Source organism: Neovison vison, chromosome 4 (genome assembly GCF_020171115.1).
Source record: "Neovison vison isolate M4711 chromosome 4, ASM_NN_V1, whole genome shotgun sequence".
Lineage (NCBI taxonomy): Eukaryota > Metazoa > Chordata > Mammalia > Carnivora > Mustelidae > Neogale > Neogale vison.
Window position 1 is genome coordinate 194504552 of NC_058094.1, and position 19559 is coordinate 194524110.

A 19559-nucleotide genomic window follows, 5' to 3' on the forward strand; every position below is an offset into this window, starting at 1 on the left:
CTCAGAGAATATGCCAAATCATGGACTAATTTGTTGTACTCAATGGAGGCAACCAATGCTAGTTATCATTGTAATTAGTTGAAGAACATAACTACATTTTCATTTTTAGAAGAGAAAATTTGATTAGAAGACACCAAAGTAGCTTTTGGGTATTAGCTATCTTTGTCACAGTTTGACTGCATAGCCAAGTTGGCCAGTGTAGCCAACCACAAAATAAACCAAGACTTCATCCCACAAAGCTGAATGAATGAAGTAAAAGAGGTTCTGACAGGGATGTTGTATCCCACTTGAAGATTCTGTACCTAAAATGAATCATAAGACTTGAAAATAAAGGACTTTTATAGCAGCTCTCCAGGAGATATGTGTAATCTGTCAGTGTTTTTGTTTTTTTTTTGTTTTTTGTTTTTTTTTAGTTTGCAGTGCTTGTACTGTGAGAAGACCTTCAGGGACAAAAATACACTTAAAGATCATATGAGGAAAAAACAGCATCGGAGGATTAATCCTAAGAACAGAGAATATGACCGATTTTATGTCATCAATTATTTGGTAAGGCTTTCTCTTCATAATTTAAAATTTGATTGCATTTCCACAAACAAAAATCTTTCTAAGGGCTGTCTAATATTTAAACAAGCAATTAGTATAAAGGTCAAAATGTAATCGAGGGACACTTCCAAGCAGTGATTAGCTTCATAGTGTTTAGTTTACAAAGCATAATTTGCTTTGGTTTGTCTTTGATTTGCCAGATGTTTATACAGTAGAAATGTCATGTCTCTAGAATTCACAGTGATCTGGACCAAAAAAAAAGTAATAATAAACAAAGTATTTGAGTATCTACATACTTTTACTTATTTGTTACGGTATTTATTACCTTGAGACCAGAGACTTCTGTATTCTACTCAAGAAACATCTTTTGGCCTCTGGATGTGGTAGGTATCTTATGCTAGATAACTCTTTAAAAACAGCCTCTTCGTAAGCCTCAGTTTGTTGGGTGTTCAACTCTTAATTTCCACTCAGGTCATGATCTCGGGATTGTGAAATCATCCCCAAGTCAGGCTCACAGACTGGGCATGGAGCCTCACTAAGATTTTATCTTAATGAGAGGGAAAAAAAATCTCTTCACTCTTCCCTCTCTCCCCATTAAAAAAAAATCTTCCTTTTTCCACAAAAAAACAAACTTACCATCGTCCTTGGCCAGCTTATTTTTGATGGAGGTTTTAGAAAAACCAAGTCATTTCACTAGGCAAGAGGACTTTGATTTGTCCGGCTAATAGAATGTGATAATGGTATTACCATGTGAAGGATTTTAAATACATTGAAATGTTTCCTTCCTAGAAACCTCATACCATTTCATGAGCTTTTTTTTTGTTAAGAGAAGGTACTTGGTAGGAGGCATGTATCACTGGGCGGGGCGGGGGGTGCATTTAGAAATGGAAGTGGGGATTTTGACTGCCACAGTGACTGGCAGTGCTACTGGCCCTGCCCTATTCTGCTGAATTTGGGGGTGTACATAATAAGTGAAATAATCCACTGGTATAAAGAAAAGGGTTACATAACTCTCCACTTGAATTAGGAGAAAGAGAGTTGTTTCTGACACTTTTCTTAAGCCCATGGCAATTATTTTTTTCCTCTCATTAGGAATGAGTTAGAAATCAAACTCATGGCCACAGAAGGCATAATTGCTTATCATCAACCATTTTATCAATTGGACAGAAACAAGCATCTCCTGAAATATGTTGGAAAGGTCTGCTGTAGGGTGGAATTTTTGTCTCTTCTAACTAATCCTTGCACTGTTAAAATAAAATTCCCCTTGAGAAGCAAGTTTGACATGTGTTTGAAGATTGGCTCTGAGAAGTTGCCATGATCTGCTGCAAATGTTTTACAACTAGCTAAAGGCAAAGGCAGCCTCTGAGTCCTTCAGTCTTCTCTTGAAATCACTCAATCATTAATTCCTAGAACAAACACTGCTTCAGGGCCCAGCCCAATCCAACTGGGAGTGGACCTCAGTGTTAGCTCTAAGAAATATCAGCTACACGGAAGCAATTTAGTAGTACTTTCTCCTGGGCATCTTTTAAAATAATATTTGAGAGTTTAGGACTAGCAGAACATTTCATATATATATATATATATATATATATATATATACACACACACACACACAGCTGGAGGTATTTACCTTTTAGAGGAGACTTCAAAGACACTGTTCACTCAGATTCTGCTGACACTTTCAGAAAAGTATGATGCTCTATTCTCTGGGAATCGAAGAGTATGTCTTTCAAAACTGAAATTATTAGCAAGGACCAGCTGTCTCTAGATGAACAGGCTAGATAATACTGCCCACTGAGTGTCCAGATATGATGTGGCATGAATCATAGCTTAAGAAGAGTGTTTCAAGAGAATATAAAGACTTGAATAGTATATAAAATGAAAATTAATTCATTTTAGGAGACTATTAATATAAGCAATTTTTTCTTTTAACTAGCAGCATTTGACTACTTGCTGTATGCCTGGCACTGTGTTGGATATGTATTTTAAGTCATTTACTCTTAACCATATTCATGTGTCACAGATTTTATCATTATCCCCATTTTTATAGGTTTGGAAACTAAGCACGGATCTTTTCCCAGAGTCACATAGTTAGAACAGGATTCTTAACCTCTCCGTATCAGTTTCCTTTAGTTTTTCCTCAGTTGAAATGAGGTACCTGTCTCTTGCTTTTTTGGTTTGGTTTTGGTCAAGTAATGGTGATGAATTTGCAATGATCTCTTCACCACCTTCCTGCCTACTCTCTTTTGTACTAAACTAGAAAGTGAGTCTGGGTCAAAGTAAAACTGACTTTAATAAGCTCATCAAGGGCCCTGACCCACAACCTTAGCCTTCTTAGCCCTGTCTGCTTTCCCACTGAAGTAAATAGCCCAGAAGAAGAAGAATGATTTAAAAAACAAAGCCTAAAATGTGTTATGATAGCCTCAGCATTTTGGAAATTAAATAAACTTACCTTGGAAAAAGATTGAAGAGGGTCGCTTAGGTGGGTCAGCCATTGGACGTCTGCCTTTGGCTCAGGTCATGATCCCGAAGTCCTGAGATAGAGCCCTGCATCGGGCTCCCTGCTCAGCAGGAAGCCTGCTTCTCCTTCTCCCTCTCCCCCTGCTTGTGTTCTCTCTCTCTCTGTCAAGTAAATAAATAAAATCCTTTTTAAAAAAGAAAAGGATTGAAGAAGCTAATAAAGCCTCTAAAGATGTAGAAGTGTCCCTACATAGAGAAGGACTTACCAGAACTATCAACCTTAATACCGTCCTGAGTATTGTTGTTGATAAAAGGTATAATATATAGAATGAGTATGTAAATACTGTTCCAAATACTAAATACTGTGTAATTAGAGAAAAATGAGGGTCAGAGATTGTTCAGCATCATTTGTTTCCTTTTAGACCCCATTAGTGAAAATACTTAATATTTCACAAAATAATATGAAGAATAATTCTTCTAAAAGTTTACTTAAGCAGTGAATAGTGACATTGCTTCAGTTTTAAAAAGGTGGGGAAAAAACGCTGCCCAGATACTCACTGTGTATTCCTCTGAGGAACAAGGCTGACATGAGTGATGAATGTGGAGCCAAAGAGTGAAGAACTGTTGTATTAGCCCTCAGGGTCTACACATCCATTTCTCACGTCCTCTTCCCTCCAAGAAGCACTTCCATTGGCTTCATACATTCTACACACATTTGAGTGCCTTCCAGTACGAGACATTGGTGGAATAGGAAAAAAAATATTACAGACAAGGGGGTTGATTCAGAGAGTTTAGAGGCCATATGAGAGAGAGACACTTAAGCACATAATTTCAGCACCTCAGGATGGGATATACAAAGTTAATGCTTGAACCTCTCCTGTAGCAGATAAGTGCCAGCAGAGTTCCTCTCCTCCACTCGGAGCAGAATCTCCACTCAGCAATGATGGCAGCATCCAGGATATTTCCTGGACTCTAATAGTCATCTAAGGTGGGACACCTTAGGCACAGAGGTGGTTTTGGCTCTCCTCTGAGCTCAGCAAATTGACAGATTCCTTTTTTTTTCCTTAGGTGAGATAATTTCCATACTTAATAAGTCATATCAGGTTTTTAATAATAATAGACTTGCAAATTCATAAAAAGTCACTATGCAGAGACTAGATTACCTACTATGGGTTCTCTCTGTTTTCTCACAAACAAAAGTGTTCGGTGAATAGTGGAGATAGTCAAGGGGACAATTTCACAGGCAGTTTCACGTTCAGATGCCCCTGCCATCATCACTGAGCCGTCAGCTACCGAGTCCTAAGGCATTCATGTTTCAAGCCCTAAGTCTTCCTAAAGGAAATTATTTTTGCAGTGGTTTTATCATTTTTTATTTGTATTTTTTATTGAAGATATACAAAGCTAGCTGTAACAAAATTTGGCTCTTTTTTTTTTTTTTAAAGATTTTATTTATTTATTTGACAGAGAGAAATCACAAGTAGATGGAGAGGCAGGCAGAGAGAGAGGGAAGCAGGCTCCCTGCTGAGCAGAGAGCCCGATGCGGGACTCCATCCCAGGACCCTGAGATCATGACCCGAGCCGAAGGCAGCGGCTTAACCCACTGAGCCACCCAGGCGCCCCCAAAATTTGGCTCTTAACCTGCTTTTATAGTTTTAGTATAGTTCTTTCTAATGAAATTATTTACATTTAGAACACTTCTCTTTTTTTTTTTTTTTTTTTTTAAGATTTTATTTATCTGAGAGAGAGGAGAACACAAGTGGGGGAAGTGTGGTGCAGGGAACAGCAGAGGAAGAGGAAGAAGCAGGTTTGCCACAGGGTTCCATCCCAGGACCCTGGGATTATGACCTGAGCCGAAGGCTGACACTTAACCAACCAAGCGCCATCCAAGTGCCCCCCCATGTAAAACACTTCTCGACTAACTAGAATTTAAATAAAAACTTGAAAAAATAAAAAATAAAACATTTCTTTTTCTCTGTTTATAATGGGTTTTCATGTAAGTACGTACAAGTATGTGTATTGGAGCAGTGGGGATGCTAGGTGAAGGAGATTTCTTTTTTTTTGTCTTGTTTTTCTTGCCCACTCTCTCATTGATCATAAACCATCTGATATAAGGGTTTGAGGGGGTGTGCTGAACATCTTTACTGATACACCTTCCAGACTTTGTTTTTCTTGAAATCTTTGCTTTCCGAACATGATTCATTAGCAAGCACAGCATCTTAATTAGAGAGTCTGTGCCTTTTTTTTTTCTTTTTGGGTCTTATTCCTATAATAAATCATATATATTTGACTACACAAGGTGGAACATTCTAGGAAAGTCTGGGCCAGTGTCACATGCAAACCACTTGTTTCTTAATACACTAATGAACACCAAGTTCCATTTTCCTCTCAAGTGGTAAATGGTTAGTGCTATTGCCTAGGAAAATCCCTCCATGTTATACTAAATGCTCAGAAAGTTGCAAAATAATTCTTTGGGTTTGGAAGTTTGACACTAAAAGATATTTTATGTCTCTTTCGCCAAAACATTTATTGGTAAGCAACATTTGTCCCTATCATTGAAAATGGTAATACCACAGATGGCCCTTCTTTGAATAATATCCTGCAGCAATGACCTTTAAGTATAAGTCCAGAGAGACCAAGTAATCCATGAAAGATTTAATTTTATCACCAAAAATTCCAACTAACAGAGATCCTGTTGGCAGTGTTGAAGCCATTCCTGATGTCCATAATGAGGTTCAGACACTTCATGACACTCTGGGAAGTACATTATAGAGTCCAAATTACTATCTCTAATGACATTATGGTAAATCTCTGCGTGTCTGAATTTATGCATCATTTAGCTGATAGATAATGACAGCCTCAACACCTCTCATTAAGTTGACGAATGATAGATTTTCTTTTTCCCCTAAATCATAATGGACCTTGTAGTTCTTTGTTTTTCGTTAATTGAATACCTTTTTTGAGAAAAGAAAAAAAGTTCAAAACTGAGAGTGAATTTTAGTTATTTTTTTCCAAAACAGAAATATCAAACAAGAACGTCTGTATTTTTAACAGCTCAGGTTGGGCTTGACTGTAACCATAGTTTAGCTGCTTGGAAAGGTACCCATTATTGTTCTACATCCTTCTTTAGTGCACTGTCTGCTTTTGCATGGCACAGTGGGGAAATTGGATGGAGAAAGAAGAAGAAATAAGGAGGAGAAATAAATGATTCAGGAATAGAAAAGATAAATGGTTAGGGCAAAAGAAATCATTCCTGCTTATTACTCCATAAAGTTTTGCTGAAACTATGGCTAAGTTTGCCAGACCCAGCCCTACATGGGTGCAACTTCTCCATGCACTGTAAGAGATAAAAGGCGTTGAAGTAGATATTTGAGTACTTACTATTGCCTGCTGCCATGTACTTTATATAGAGGGATAACTAGTTTTATTGCACTTCGCTTATGTGCTTCATGGATTTTTACAAATTGAAGGATTATGGCAGTCCTGAAGGATTGAGCAACTCTATCTGTGCCATTTTTTCAACAGCATTCACTCACATCATGTCTCTGAGTCACGTTTTGGTAATGCTCACAATACTTAATTAAGGTATATACAGTGTTTTTCTAGACGTAATGCACACATTATGCACACATAATACACTGCAGTATAATGTAAACATAACTTTTATATGCACTGGGAAACCAAAACATTTATTCGACTTGCCTTACAGGGGTAGTCTGGAACCAAACCTGCAATATCTCTGAGGTTTGCCTCTATGTGAACTAATTTATTTAGTCTCCTTATAAAAACCTTTTGAGGTAGGATCTAAATTGGTATTGAATTTTTAGACTTTTTCAGTTACAATTCAGTTTTTAAAGTATTTTCTAGTACTTACCATATATGCCTGGCTCTGAAAATAGAACAATGAACAAAGTCCATGTCCTCATGGGCTTCGTTGGGGAGTCCATGTCCTCATGGGCTTCGTTGGGGAGTCCATGTCCTCATGGGCTCTGGTGGAGAAAACGAATACCAAACGAGAAAACATACAGATACACAGAACTGATTTCAGGAAGTGATTGATGTTAAAAAAATAATAATAATAAAACATCGGGGCACCTGGGTGCCTCAGTGAGTTAAAGCCTCTGTCCTCAGCTCAGATCACGATTCCAGGGTCCTGGGATCGAGCCCCGCATCAGGCTCTCTGCTTAGCGGGAGCCCGCTTCCCCCCTTCTCTCTCTCTGCCTACTTGTGATCTCTGTCTGTCAAATAAATAAATAAAATATTTTTTAAAAGTAAAATAATAAAACATCATAGGGGAATAAAAAGTAACTGGGAGAATGGGTGTTGTTTTAGACAGAGGAGTCAGAAGAGGCGGCAACATTTAAGCAGATGCCCCCACGACTGAGCCACATGGTTACGCGGGAGAGCAGTGTTCAGACAGAAAATGCAACAAGTACAGAGGTAGCCAGTGGAGGTGAGCTTGTTGCTTTCAAGGGATAGTGAAGACACTGATCTGTCTGGAGCAAATTGAGCCAGAGAAAAAGGCGTGGAGCATAGTAACGTAGAAGGAGCCAGGGCAGAACACGCAGATCTTTCACACCATGATAAGTCCTCTGAATTTTGTTCTAAGTGTGGTAAAAAGCCATAGGAGGGTTTATACAAACAAGGAAGTATCCTTTAGAAAGATCACTGTGGCTGCTGTTTGAAAAATAGACTCTAGGGGACCTCAGGGAGAAACAGTCCCAGCTACGTGGGTGTCTCACAGGCCCCATCAAGAGATATTTTTGGTTTTTTAAAAAAGGTCCCCAAAAGAGTCTAATATGCGTCCAGGGTTGAGAAACTGGTTTACATTTAAGAGAAAGGAATTTGATTGAAAGAATATCACTGCTTCTCCAAAAAGAAAAACTTATTAAAAGCATTTTAGGATACATCCTTCCTTGTCACTGAAATAACTGTTTTAATAAATCCTACTTATACTGATTTAAAACCAGTGAGTATGTGGTTTTGAGTGGGTTTTATTATTTTAATTTTGTGTCTATTTTCTCTCTCCTTTCTCCTCTTCCTCCTGCTCCCTCCATCCTCCCTAATCTCTCTGTTCTTCCCACAACAGGAACTTGGAAAGTCGTGGGAGGAAGTTCAACTGGAAGATGATCGGGAGTTGCTAGACCATCAGGAAGAGTAAGATTTGTTATGGCTGCTAATTAATTGCTGTGTTCTAAGAGTAGGAAAACAATTCTGTAGTTTGGTTTAAAGTGATTATTCTGAAGACCGTAGAAATGAAGAAAACTTTCTCTCCTTGTCATCATCCATCCATGTAATAGTGCAAAAACTTGAATTCCAAGTAACTTTGACATAAAAATCACTAAAGCAACTGTTACTCCAGCGAAACAGTGTTTTGCCATTAGAACTGTTAATTGAGGGCTGACTGGGTGACACAGTTGAACATCTGACTCTTGGTCTTGGCTCAGGTCTTGATCTCAAAGCCATGAAATCGGGTCCCAAATCAAGCTCTTTGCTCAGTGTGGAATTAGCTTGTCCCTCTCCCTCTGCTCCTCCTCCTCCTCTCTCGTTCTCAAATAAATAAGTAAAATCTTTTAAAATAAATAAATTAATTTTTTAAAAAAACAACTTTAGGGGCTCTTGAGTGGCTCAGTTGGTTAAGTATCTGCCTTCAGCTCAGGTCATGATCCTAGGGTCCTAGAATCGAGCCCCATGCCTCCCTGCTCAGTAAGAAGTGTACTTCTCCCTCTCCCTTCCCCAATCCCCCCACCCCTGCTTGTCCTGTCTATCACTCTCTCAAATAAATAAATAAGATCCTTAAAAATAAATATATAAATAAATAAAAATAAAATTTTAAAAGTTTTTTAAAAAGCTGTTAATTGAACACACAAGTAAAAAATAATGCAGAGAAAGATACATTCCACTGGTATTTTGCTCACTTTGTTGGTGCCCAGATCTTGAAGTTACACAACCTTTGAACTCTCAGTGCTGCTTGTCATTGGAGTAGAGAATGTCACGGAATTAACCTTGTTCCGTGTACATCCCATTGACCTAGTTAAAATATTCACAGCTTCTTTCCTTGGAATTACAAGCTTGGGAAGTGTTCTTTTCAACCTTAAAGGATTCCCTGTTACTCATCCTCTTTTCCTTCAAAGATGCTTGACCTTATTTCTCTCCTGGGATTTCAGTTTTCCAGGCTTAGGACAAGAAGTTGATAGTGTCTTCAAAATAAGTCAGGGGATGGGGAGTAGACAGGAATGGTAACATGGGTCCTGTGTGGTTTTTGACCTCTCTGTTTACCACCAGATTTAACACTTAAAATGATCAGTATTTCTCACATGAAGGATACATGGTTTGCCTTTTTAAAACACACCATTTGTCATGCAGAGACACACTCCCAGCATCGCACCTCACAGCATGTGTACTTAGTGGTTGTGGCTAATGAGCGGGAGCATCGCATCTACTGATGTGCCTCCTTTGCGAATTAAACGTAGTTGTGTCAGAAAGACATTAATCTGATTCTGTAGTAAAATAGCTGCTCAGAAGAGAAGCAAATAGAAGAAAATGGAGCAGCACCTGTTCACTATTTATATTAATTTCATGGTGCTGCTTTGAATTTCAAAACTATATCAAAAAGTCATAATATGATGTGACAATCTTTACAAAAATGTCAGAGTTGAAAGAGAGTGGCAGGGTTTCCCAAGCGGGAGGAAGTAATGGCAAGTGACTGCTTAGTACACCCTCTTAATGAGGGGACTCTCTCTATTTGCTGTTTTCTTTTTAACACAGTGACTGGTCTGATTGGGAAGAACGCCCTGACTCTGCTGTCTGCCTATTTTGTGAAAAGCAAGCAGAAACCATTGAGAAATTATGTGTTCACATGGAGGTGAGATACTTTTATTCATTTGAATTTTGTTTTGTTCTGACAGGGACACTGATCATGATAGCAGTCTTATCAGCTTATGTTTAGTTTGCCATTATCCTATTCCTAAAAGTGCTATAAGTGGGGCACCTGATGGCTCAGTTGGTTAAGCATCCACCTCATGGTTTCAGCTCATGTCATGAACTCAGGGTTGTAAGATCGAGCCCCGAGTTCAACACCACACTCAGCGTAGAGTCTACTTGAAAGATTCTCTCCCTCTGCCCCTCCTCCTGTGCTCACTTGCGCCCCCCCCTCCCGCCAAATAAATAAATAAATAAATCTTTTATTAAAAAGAAAGTGCTATAGGCAAAACAGAAGAGACAGGCCCAATCCATCAAGAAGAACCAGAACTCAGGGCAATTTAGTATAATGCACAAGACCTGTGCAAACTGTTAGAGTGGGATTTCACAGACCACTGATGCCATCCTACCTCTGAGATGTTTATGAGATAATTCTAGCTTACAATGTGGGCCCTGAGTAACCATGAGTAACAGTACTCAAGATATGGATGGTTCTGCATCTTTTTCCACTGCCTCCTGTGCTAGTGAATAAGGAAAGCAGGAAAGGGTTCCTGAAGCCCTTGAGGGAAATGGGCAGTGGGGCATGGGCAATGTAGAGGCAGAGGGTACAGGATGTGATTGTGCAGCTCCTGCAATTGAAAGAATTTGGAGGGAAGAAATTTGAGGGTATTTCCAGTTCATGTGCTCCCTTCTGGATGCCATTTTTATGTTATAATGAAGCTTGAAGCTGGCAGTTCTAAACCTTTTTTCACCCCAGTATATCTGAGAGATGACACACTCCCAACAACTCTGATCCTCAGCTGGACAGTGCAGTTGAAGAGGGGGGACATCTAATGAGTCATGACAGTACTGCAGCTTAAAGGTAGAGGAGTGATTATAATTAAAAAATATTACTGGATGATTCTGATTCGCTCTCCCTACCCTCCCCCAGCCATCTCTGCCAACAGTAACGCAGATTATCCTGTTTCACCCACCTTCTCCCTGCTCTCGTTCAGAAACACTCTTCTTAGTTCCATTTAAAGAAAAAATAGAATGTATGTGAAAGGCCATGAGCATTTACCCTTAAGAAAGCAGAGAGTTGTTTTCTCTGAAACAGGTTGCTAATAGTATGTGTGTCTAATTTTCAGTGTTTAAATTTAATTAATAATACCCTAATATCTTTGAATTGAAAGGAGTCTTAATACCCCTACCCTGTATAGGAAATTTCCTTTGCAACATCCTTGACCTGTGTCCTCGCCCTCTGCTCAGTCACTTCCAGTCATAAAGTACCATGGATTTCCTAATTATCCAGCCTTCTGATGTTACATTGAATGCCTTCATAAGAAGTTAGATGTTCTTTATTCTCTGTAAGCTTTTAAGTTCAAACATTTACCCAGATGGACAATTGCCCAAGTGGAACAGAATAAGGCTGCATTGTAAAAATCAAAAGAAATAAAATTTATGGAAAGATGTCAGTGAAGAGAAATTTGCATTAAACAGTGCGTTTAACGGCATAAAATGAAAAGCGGATTTGTAAAATTACCTATCTGCTTGTGTAGCAGAGGACCTATATCCGTAATTGTAGTCCAGGCACACAGTACAGTAAATAGGGCCACATTTTACCACAGACTGAGGACACTTTTGTCAGATTGCAGAATGCATACATAGTAAATTGTGAAAACTGTAGATACAAACTGTGAATAATTAAAATGTTTCAACTGATTGGCATGACTTGTTTGGACTGTGCTTTAAAAAGTAGTTGGATGTGGTTGGGGGAAGCAGTTAGATCTCGAATACTTCAAAAGCAGAACATGATGAACTGAGCCTGAGTTTCAGCAGTGTTCAAACTCCTATGAATAAGCCGTCTGTTTATAACTTCAGCCTGAAAGATGAAATAATTTACATGCTCACAGATATTCATTCCTTTTTTAGGATGCTCACGAGTTTGATCTCCTCAAAATAAAGTCAGAACTTGGTGAGTTTGATTCAGAAGTTGTTTTCCATGATGTTGCGTTTTTATACACACTCCTGTAAATGATGCCTTGTTCAGGAGTCGTGATTGGAGAATGCACAGCCAAATGTGTCTCTCCACAGATGGTCTCAATGGGACTGCCTGAAGCAGTGATTCACAACCATTTTGAACTGTAATACTCAAATATGGTTTTTTATTTCATGTGGTCTTTCTTCTTTCCTACATACATGAATCCTTCAAATAAAATACAAGCTAATGATTAGTATCTATTATAAATAAAGTGGAAGCGGCTAAGAGAAAGCCCATGGATTTTTGAGACTAGGGTTCATAGTCCTGCTCCAGCACTTACTGGCTGTGTGACATAAGGCCTCAGGTCAACAGAATGTGAAGGGAGTGGACAATGTATATAAAACAGCTTCTGTACTGCCTGACAGTGTAGCTAGATTATTTGTCACAGATGGACCCAATTGTATCATTCTCAGTATAAGTATGATGGAAAGATTAGGGGCATGAAGATGTAAATTGCTGACTTGTTAATGGATCAAAGGCAGTAGAACACTCACTTCCCATACCTCAGCTTACTGACTGACTACTTTCCTAGACTCTGGAAAGTGTTACTTTACTTTGCTCTTCTTACAGACATGTATGTTATGTCAAATGCTGGCTCTACCACCCACTAGCTGTGCAACCTTGGACAGTCTCCTAATAGATAATGTGGATATGATAATACTACCTACGTGGTAGAGTTCTGCAAGAATAAATGTAGTAATGCGTGGAAACTAGTTAGAACAGTGGCTAGCACATAAGCCCTATATCAGTATTAGCTGTTATTGTTTGGTATCTATCATTCTTTATAATTGTAGTGCCTCTTCAGGTTGGTTAATACAGAGAAGTGACTCAGGCACTTGGGTGGTACAGATGGTTAAGCATTCGACTTTGGCTCAGGTCATGATCTCAGGGTCCTGGGATGGAGCTCCACCTCAGGCTCCATAGTCAGAACAAAGTCTGCTTGTCCATCTGCCCTTCCCCCTGCTCATGCTCACTCACTCTCTCTTCCTCTTTCAAAAAAATAAATAAAATCTTTAAAAAAAAAGAATTGGCTCTTTTAAAAAATTATAACAATTCAAAAGTAGGCCTGACCAGTTGTCTGATGATTGTATAAACTATCTTATTTCAGGATTAAATTTCTACCAGCAAGTAAAACTGGTCAATTTCATCCGGAGACAAATTCACCAATGTAAATGTTATGGCTGCCATGTGAAATTCAAATCCAAAGCGGAGTTAAGGACTCATATGGAAGAAGCTAAACATACATCACTACTTCCTGAAAGAAAGACATGGGATCAACCAGAGTGAGTACTACTCAACCAAGCATCTACTTCTTTGCTCCATATCCCTTATTTGTTCCATTATTCAGTTTCTCCAGACCTTAATGAAAGAGAAAGATACATTTATAAAAAAGAGCAAAAATCTTCAAAAAACCTTATTTTTAAAGGAATCCCCTTTTATAAGTATAACCAACTCTAGTATTTTTGGTATGAAGAAAAAGATGTAAGTATAGAACTAAAGATTTTTTTCATATATTTTTGTTAACAGATTATTGCATGCATTTTTTATATGTAATATATATCAATTGCATCATTTTTAATGGTTGTCAGATACCCCATTCAATAGATATACCCTAATTTCCTAGCTATTGAGGTCGTTTCTTGCATTTTGCTCTTATAAATAGTAATACAGTGAATATCCATATGCCTGCATTGTTGCACACTTGCCTCATTTTTTCATTTAGATAAACTCCTAGAAATAAAATTATTCTGTCAAAGAGCACACAACTATTAGGGCTTTTGGTATATATTTTGCATCTCAGAACTTTATAAATGTTAAGCAGTTGGCCCACTGATCTGTACTATGGAGGTGGTATCAGACTCCCAGATACCCTTTGCTAGTTCAGCCATCTGGGCTGGTTCTTATAGCAGTCTGGACAACCTCAGCTGGGAGAACCTCGGAGAGGGTGTACGGTTCTAGCTGCCTGGAGGTTTCTCTCTTCTTAGGAAGTGTTAAATAAGTGCCCTCCCACCCCTCCCCCAATACTAGCCCCAAAGCTCTAGATTTTCCTCTAGAAAATCCCAGATTTCAGGGCACCTGGGTGGTTCATGCAGTTAAACATCCCAACTCTTGGTTTCAGGTCATGATCATAGGGTCATGAGATTGACCCCCACATCAGGCTCTGCACTCAGCATGGAATCTGTCTGAGATTCTCCCTTTATCCCTCACCCTGCTCACACTCCCTTGCTCTCTCTGTCTCTTTCTCTCTCCCAAATAAATAAATAAATAAATAAATATCTTCTTTAAAAAGAATGCAAGAAAGAAAAGTCCCGATTTGTTAGAGACAGAGTCAGTCCTGGATTGCCTGAGACCCTGTTCCTGTAATTCTTAAATAAGTTGAAATCTTTAGAGATAACTCCAGAACTAATTCCTAAGTGTGTCCAGAAAATAGACATAAAATTCTATAAATGTTTTAATTTTTATTCACCTAGGATGAATGAACCAGTAGTGATTAGGTTGGGAAGAACACACACACATTCAAAGGAAACCGTGTTTTCATCAGGTAGTTAAAGGACTCATGTATGAAAAAGTAGCCATATTTGAGTTTTGGTAATCTTCTAGGGAAGACCTGGAACCTTTGAATAGAAATGAAGGGGGTTCATTTTTAGCTTCATCCATGGCAATATCTCTAACAACTAGTTGCCCAATACTGGAGTAAGCTGCCTTTTCAGATAGTGAGTTCTTGTGGGAATATCAAACAGAGGCTGAATGGGCAGCTAGCAAGGATGCAGCTAAGACTGGTATCAGCCAGTAAAGGTCAAAGTAAAAGTAATTCAGAAGTTGTCTCCCATACCACGTTAGCAAAATGCCGTTGAAATTATTGGCGAGGAAACCCAGCAGAATATACTAATGTGTATGTCAACTGCCTAGAAACTTTTCTGGATGAGTTATAGTTTGGTTATTCATTATATCTGTGGTTGTTTTCAGGTATTATTTTCCAACCTATGAAAACGACACTCTACTATGTACACTGTCTGACAGTGAAAGTGACCTGACAGCTCAGGAACAAAATGGAAATATTACCATCATCAGTGAAGATATATCTAAACTGCATGCTTTGAAACAAAGCAGTATTTTGAACCAGTTGCTACTACATGAGAGCTTGAAAAACTAGAAGAAAATGCCACAGAAAAACTAGAAGAAAATGCAACTTCTTGTGTTTTTTCTCTTATGAGATGATTAATAGAATAGTTTAAATTTGAAGAATTTAAACAGAAGAATAGTTTAAATTTGAACATCAGCAAAGGATTACTCCTTGGTGAAATAAAATTTTAAAAAGTACTTTCCAAAAAATAAAATGAGGACTTTTTGTATTTTTGTCTATAAAGTTTTACTATGTAATCATTATAAATGATCTCATTTCATTAGACTCAATTATTTATAATAAGGAAGACATTTGGGGCACCTGACTGGCTCAGCTGATGGAGCATGTGACTCTTGATCTCAGGGGTCATGAGTTTGAGCCCCACATTAGGTGAAAAGACTGCTATAAATTTTTTTTTCTTTTTTAAATAAAGAGGATGCGTAAATCACAAAGAAATGAAATGTTCAAATTATTTATAAAGTTAGTTTCAGCGTAATTTCACTTTCCTCTGCCACAGGCTTTCTTCATCCAACAAGTCACAGAATTTGACTACACTGGGGAAGATTTAGAGTGACCAAAAAGAGGAGCCAGTAAAAGAAAGGAAAAATGGTCAAAGACCTGGAGAATGCAGATTGGAAGCAATTTCAGAAAAGTATAAATCTGACTATATTATCATTATTGCTTTCTGCATAGAGTAACCAAACTCCCTAGAAATGGGCATCAAGCCTCGTCTTCTACAATGTATCTATCATTAGCAGATTAGTACCATTTTTTAAAAACATAAACATAATACCATTATGACATCTAACAAAATTAACTTATTAATATCCTATGTTTTCAATTTTCCCTATCTTTCTCAAGATGTCCTTTTACAGTATTATCAGTTACAGGACAGATACTGTATGCTTTCTAATTAGATGCACTGAGGAAGACAAAACATGTTTGAGGATTCCTTCCAAAAATGCATTAACATGAATATAACAAGGAAACATTAATCAAACCCAAGTTGAGGGACAGTCAACCAAATAACTGGCCTTTATTCTTCAAAAGTCAAGGTCATGAAAAACAAAGACTAAAATACTCTTTTAGATTAAAGGAAACTAAAGAGATAATACTACATGCAATCCTGTATTAGATTCTGGACCCCACGAAAATTTTCTTTTGCCATAAAAGATCTAGTGGGACAAATAGTACACTTTTAATAAGATCGGTAGCTACTGTTAATTGGTGTTAATTTCCAGATTTTGACAATTGTACTGTGGTTATTTATGAGAATGTCCATGTCTTTAGATAATACACAGTTAAACTTACAGGTAAAAGAGCATTTTGGTTGCAACTTACTCTCAGAAAACAAATGTGAATATATAGAGAGAGGATGCTAAAGTGAATGTGGTGAGTTATTAACATTTGGGTAATCTAAAACTCCTTAACAGTTGGTTTGTTTAAATCAGGTCCCATGGAACACCTACCTGGGTGGCTCAGTTGGTTGGGTGGCTGCCTTCGCAAAGCTCAGGTCATGATGTCAGGATCTTGAAATCAAGCCCTGAATCAGGTTCCCTGCTCAGTGGAGAGTCTGTTGCTCCTTATCCCTCTGCCCTTCCCCCATCTCATGCTCATACTCTCTCAAATCAATAAAATCTTTTTAAAAAATTGGGTCCCAGGTGAGATTCATATATTCCATTTGATTGGTATGGTTCTTAAGGGTCTTATAATCTATACAGTTTGTACTTCCTTCCTCTTAAAATGTCACTTTTTTGTTAAAGAAACTAAGCCCATTATCTCACTTTCTGGATGTGGATGATCATATGCTCTTTGTGTCATTTAACATGTTCTTCTATCACACATTTTTCTTGCTGACTGGTGGACTTAAGTTCCAGTAAATTTGTGTTCAAAAACTTATTTGCACAAATAATTTATAAAAATACTGTTGCTGTTGCATCACATCAGGCACATAATATCCCTAGTACCAGTTTTTAGAGATTTTAGAGCTGATAGTCCACTCAGGTGTTGTCAGTCAGTGCATCATTATAAAGTTCCCCATCGATCTTTTATCTAACTCACTCAGTATTCATTGGTAATTGTTACCTATTATTTTTTCTAGTGACTGCAAAGTGATGATTTTCTAATGCTGTCACTTATTTTACAGTACATTCTTTACATAGCATGTGTGCTATAGAGTACTGGAGTTTGAAGTTGTAGTTTCCAACAGTTAATACCAGCCTTTGTAGGCAGTGCCCAAAGACTAATCTTGAAGCCATGTGGCCTGTCATGAGTCTCAGGAGTCATCCCCCAGGGGCACCTGGGCGGCTCTGTCATTAAGCGTCTGCCTTCGGCTCAGGTCATGATTCCAGGGTCCTGGTATGGAGCCCCGGATGGGCTCCTTGCTGAGTGGGAAGCCTGCTTCTCCTCTTCCACTCCCCCTGCTTGTGTTCTCTCTCTCTCTCTCTCTGTATCTTTGTCAAGTAAATACATAAAATCTTAAATAAAAAAAAAAGGCATCCCCTTCCATGTGATCCAAAAGTGACTGAATTTATAAATTTTAGAGGCTCTGACCATGGCTTTAGTTTTCCAAGCCTCCAACTTTGCAGACATATGCACAGATCTCTTATGAAACACCAAGCAGAGGGACTCCTAGACGGCTCAATTGGTTAAGCGTCTGCCTTTGGCTCGGGTTATGAACTCAGGGTCCTGACTTTGAGCCCTCTGCCCAGTGAGGAGTCTGCTGCTCCCTCTCACCCTCCCTCTTCTGTCTCTCTCTGTCTCAAATAAATAAATAAAATCCTTTTTTAAAAAAAGGGGGGGGCACCTGTGTGTTTTTGGCTCAGGTCATGATCTTGGGGTAGTGAGAGCCCCACTTCCAGCTCTGCCCTCAGTGGGGAGTCTGCCTGAGAGTGACTCTCCCTCTGCCCCCTCCCCCTCCAAAATAAATAAATCCTTTTTTTTAAAGCAAAAAAAATAAAAGCCATTATAATGGAAAATGCCTAAGTTAAAGACATGATTGAGTTAAATTGTTTTAAAACCAAAGATAAGAAGACAGTCCTATGCCTAGAACCTTGTGTGTCTAGGAATCAGATTTGTTCAGGAAGTATGTAGAGTGTTTCTAGAATATGCTTCAGTTTTAGAACAGGAGCAATGAAAGAATGAGAACAAAATTAAGAATAATTAAGCTTGTGAAGGAGAAAGGTTTTTTGGAGATAAAGTTGAGATCTTAGAGAACAGATGAGATGGATATAAAAGGAAAAATGAAATTGAAGGACAGATAAAAGGGAAAAGATATAAGAGGTTATTTTTAAAATGTGTAGATGTTTTGGAGGTTTGGGGTGGTTTTTTTTTTAATTTTTTTTTTTTAGCTCAGAAATAATAACTTGGTCCCAAAAAAATCAAACAAGAATAGAAGCAAAATTTCAGCCAACTGTGCTGACTCTCAGAGGGAGCAAGAATATAGACCACTACTGGCAAAGGACTCTCTTAGAGCTACACAGAAAATAGAGACTACTTGTCAAGAACTATTGGGAACTCCTCCTCAAAAACTGGGACACTGATGCAAAGTGTACCCTGAAAGGTTGGACAATTCAAAAGGGGAGGATCAATCAGATGAAAGTACACTATTCAAGGGATCATTGAACGGGTTTCCAGATGTCACTAGAATTGTAAATAGAGATACAAGTGCTATCTAGGCCCAGAGGGAGCAGGCTTGAGAAATTCTGAAAATTAATACTAAATGAAGGTAACCAGAAAACATGAAACATAACAGAGCTAATAAGGACAGTGATAAACGGAATCCAAGCCCGGATTGGCTATTAGCCTAATCAGAAAATGCATGCTAGTTATCTAACTCAGAAAGGTGAGAGTGGCCAAGGTTATTTTGTTGTTGTTGTTTTTATTGTTTTAAGATTTTATTTATTTATTTTGACAGGGAGATAGCCCAAGTAGGCAGAGTGGCAGGCAGAGAGAGAGGAAGAAGCCGCTTCCCACTGAGCAGGGAGCCCAATGCTGGGCTCCGTCCTGAGCCAAAGGCAGAATTTCAACTGACTGAGCCACCCAGGCCCCCCTGGCCAAGGTTTTTGTTTGTTTGGTTTGGTTTTGTGTTTGTTTTTGTTTTGTTTTGTTTGTTTGTTTGTTTGTTTTTTAACAACCGTTGCTTTTGGCCAAGCAGACCTAGTGATTTATCTCTCAAAACAGAAGACCCCATTAGACGAAATCTAGAACAGAATGTCAGGTAAGTACATGTCTAGGCCAGAAAGAAGAGAAAGATTTAAAAGGAAAAAAAAAAGCATCAGACTGTAGAAACACTAGGCCTTTATTGGGGAATTTTAACTTACTAGGAGGTAAATTAAACTGTGACAAATCCAGCTGTTCCACCTTGAATAGGCATAGAGGGGAAGTCAAGACCCAGAACATATGCACTATTGCTGACAAAGGCAGAATGGAGGGAAATACTGCTGGAGGCCTGGACCAATCAAAAGCAAGGGAAGGTGGACTGCTGAGGAGGGC

At 38.4% G+C, this 19559-nt stretch overlaps 1 protein-coding gene across 2 annotated transcripts in view; it reads left to right on the forward strand.

The window, feature by feature from the left end:
- The window catches only part of ZNF277 (zinc finger protein 277), a 108613-nt gene extending 93334 nt beyond the window's left edge, over nucleotides 1-15279 (forward strand). For both annotated transcript variants that reach the window (XM_044246397.1, XM_044246398.1), the window contains exons 7-12: nucleotides 414-546; nucleotides 8090-8157; nucleotides 9769-9865; nucleotides 11833-11875; nucleotides 13050-13224; nucleotides 14909-15279. In XM_044246397.1, coding sequence (XP_044102332.1) covers nucleotides 414-546; nucleotides 8090-8157; nucleotides 9769-9865; nucleotides 11833-11875; nucleotides 13050-13224; nucleotides 14909-15095 — 703 coding nt within the window. In that variant the 3' untranslated portion in view covers nucleotides 15096-15279. The remainder of the gene's footprint in view (nucleotides 1-413; nucleotides 547-8089; nucleotides 8158-9768; nucleotides 9866-11832; nucleotides 11876-13049; nucleotides 13225-14908) is intronic.
- The last annotated feature ends 4280 nt before the right edge of the window (nucleotides 15280-19559 follow it).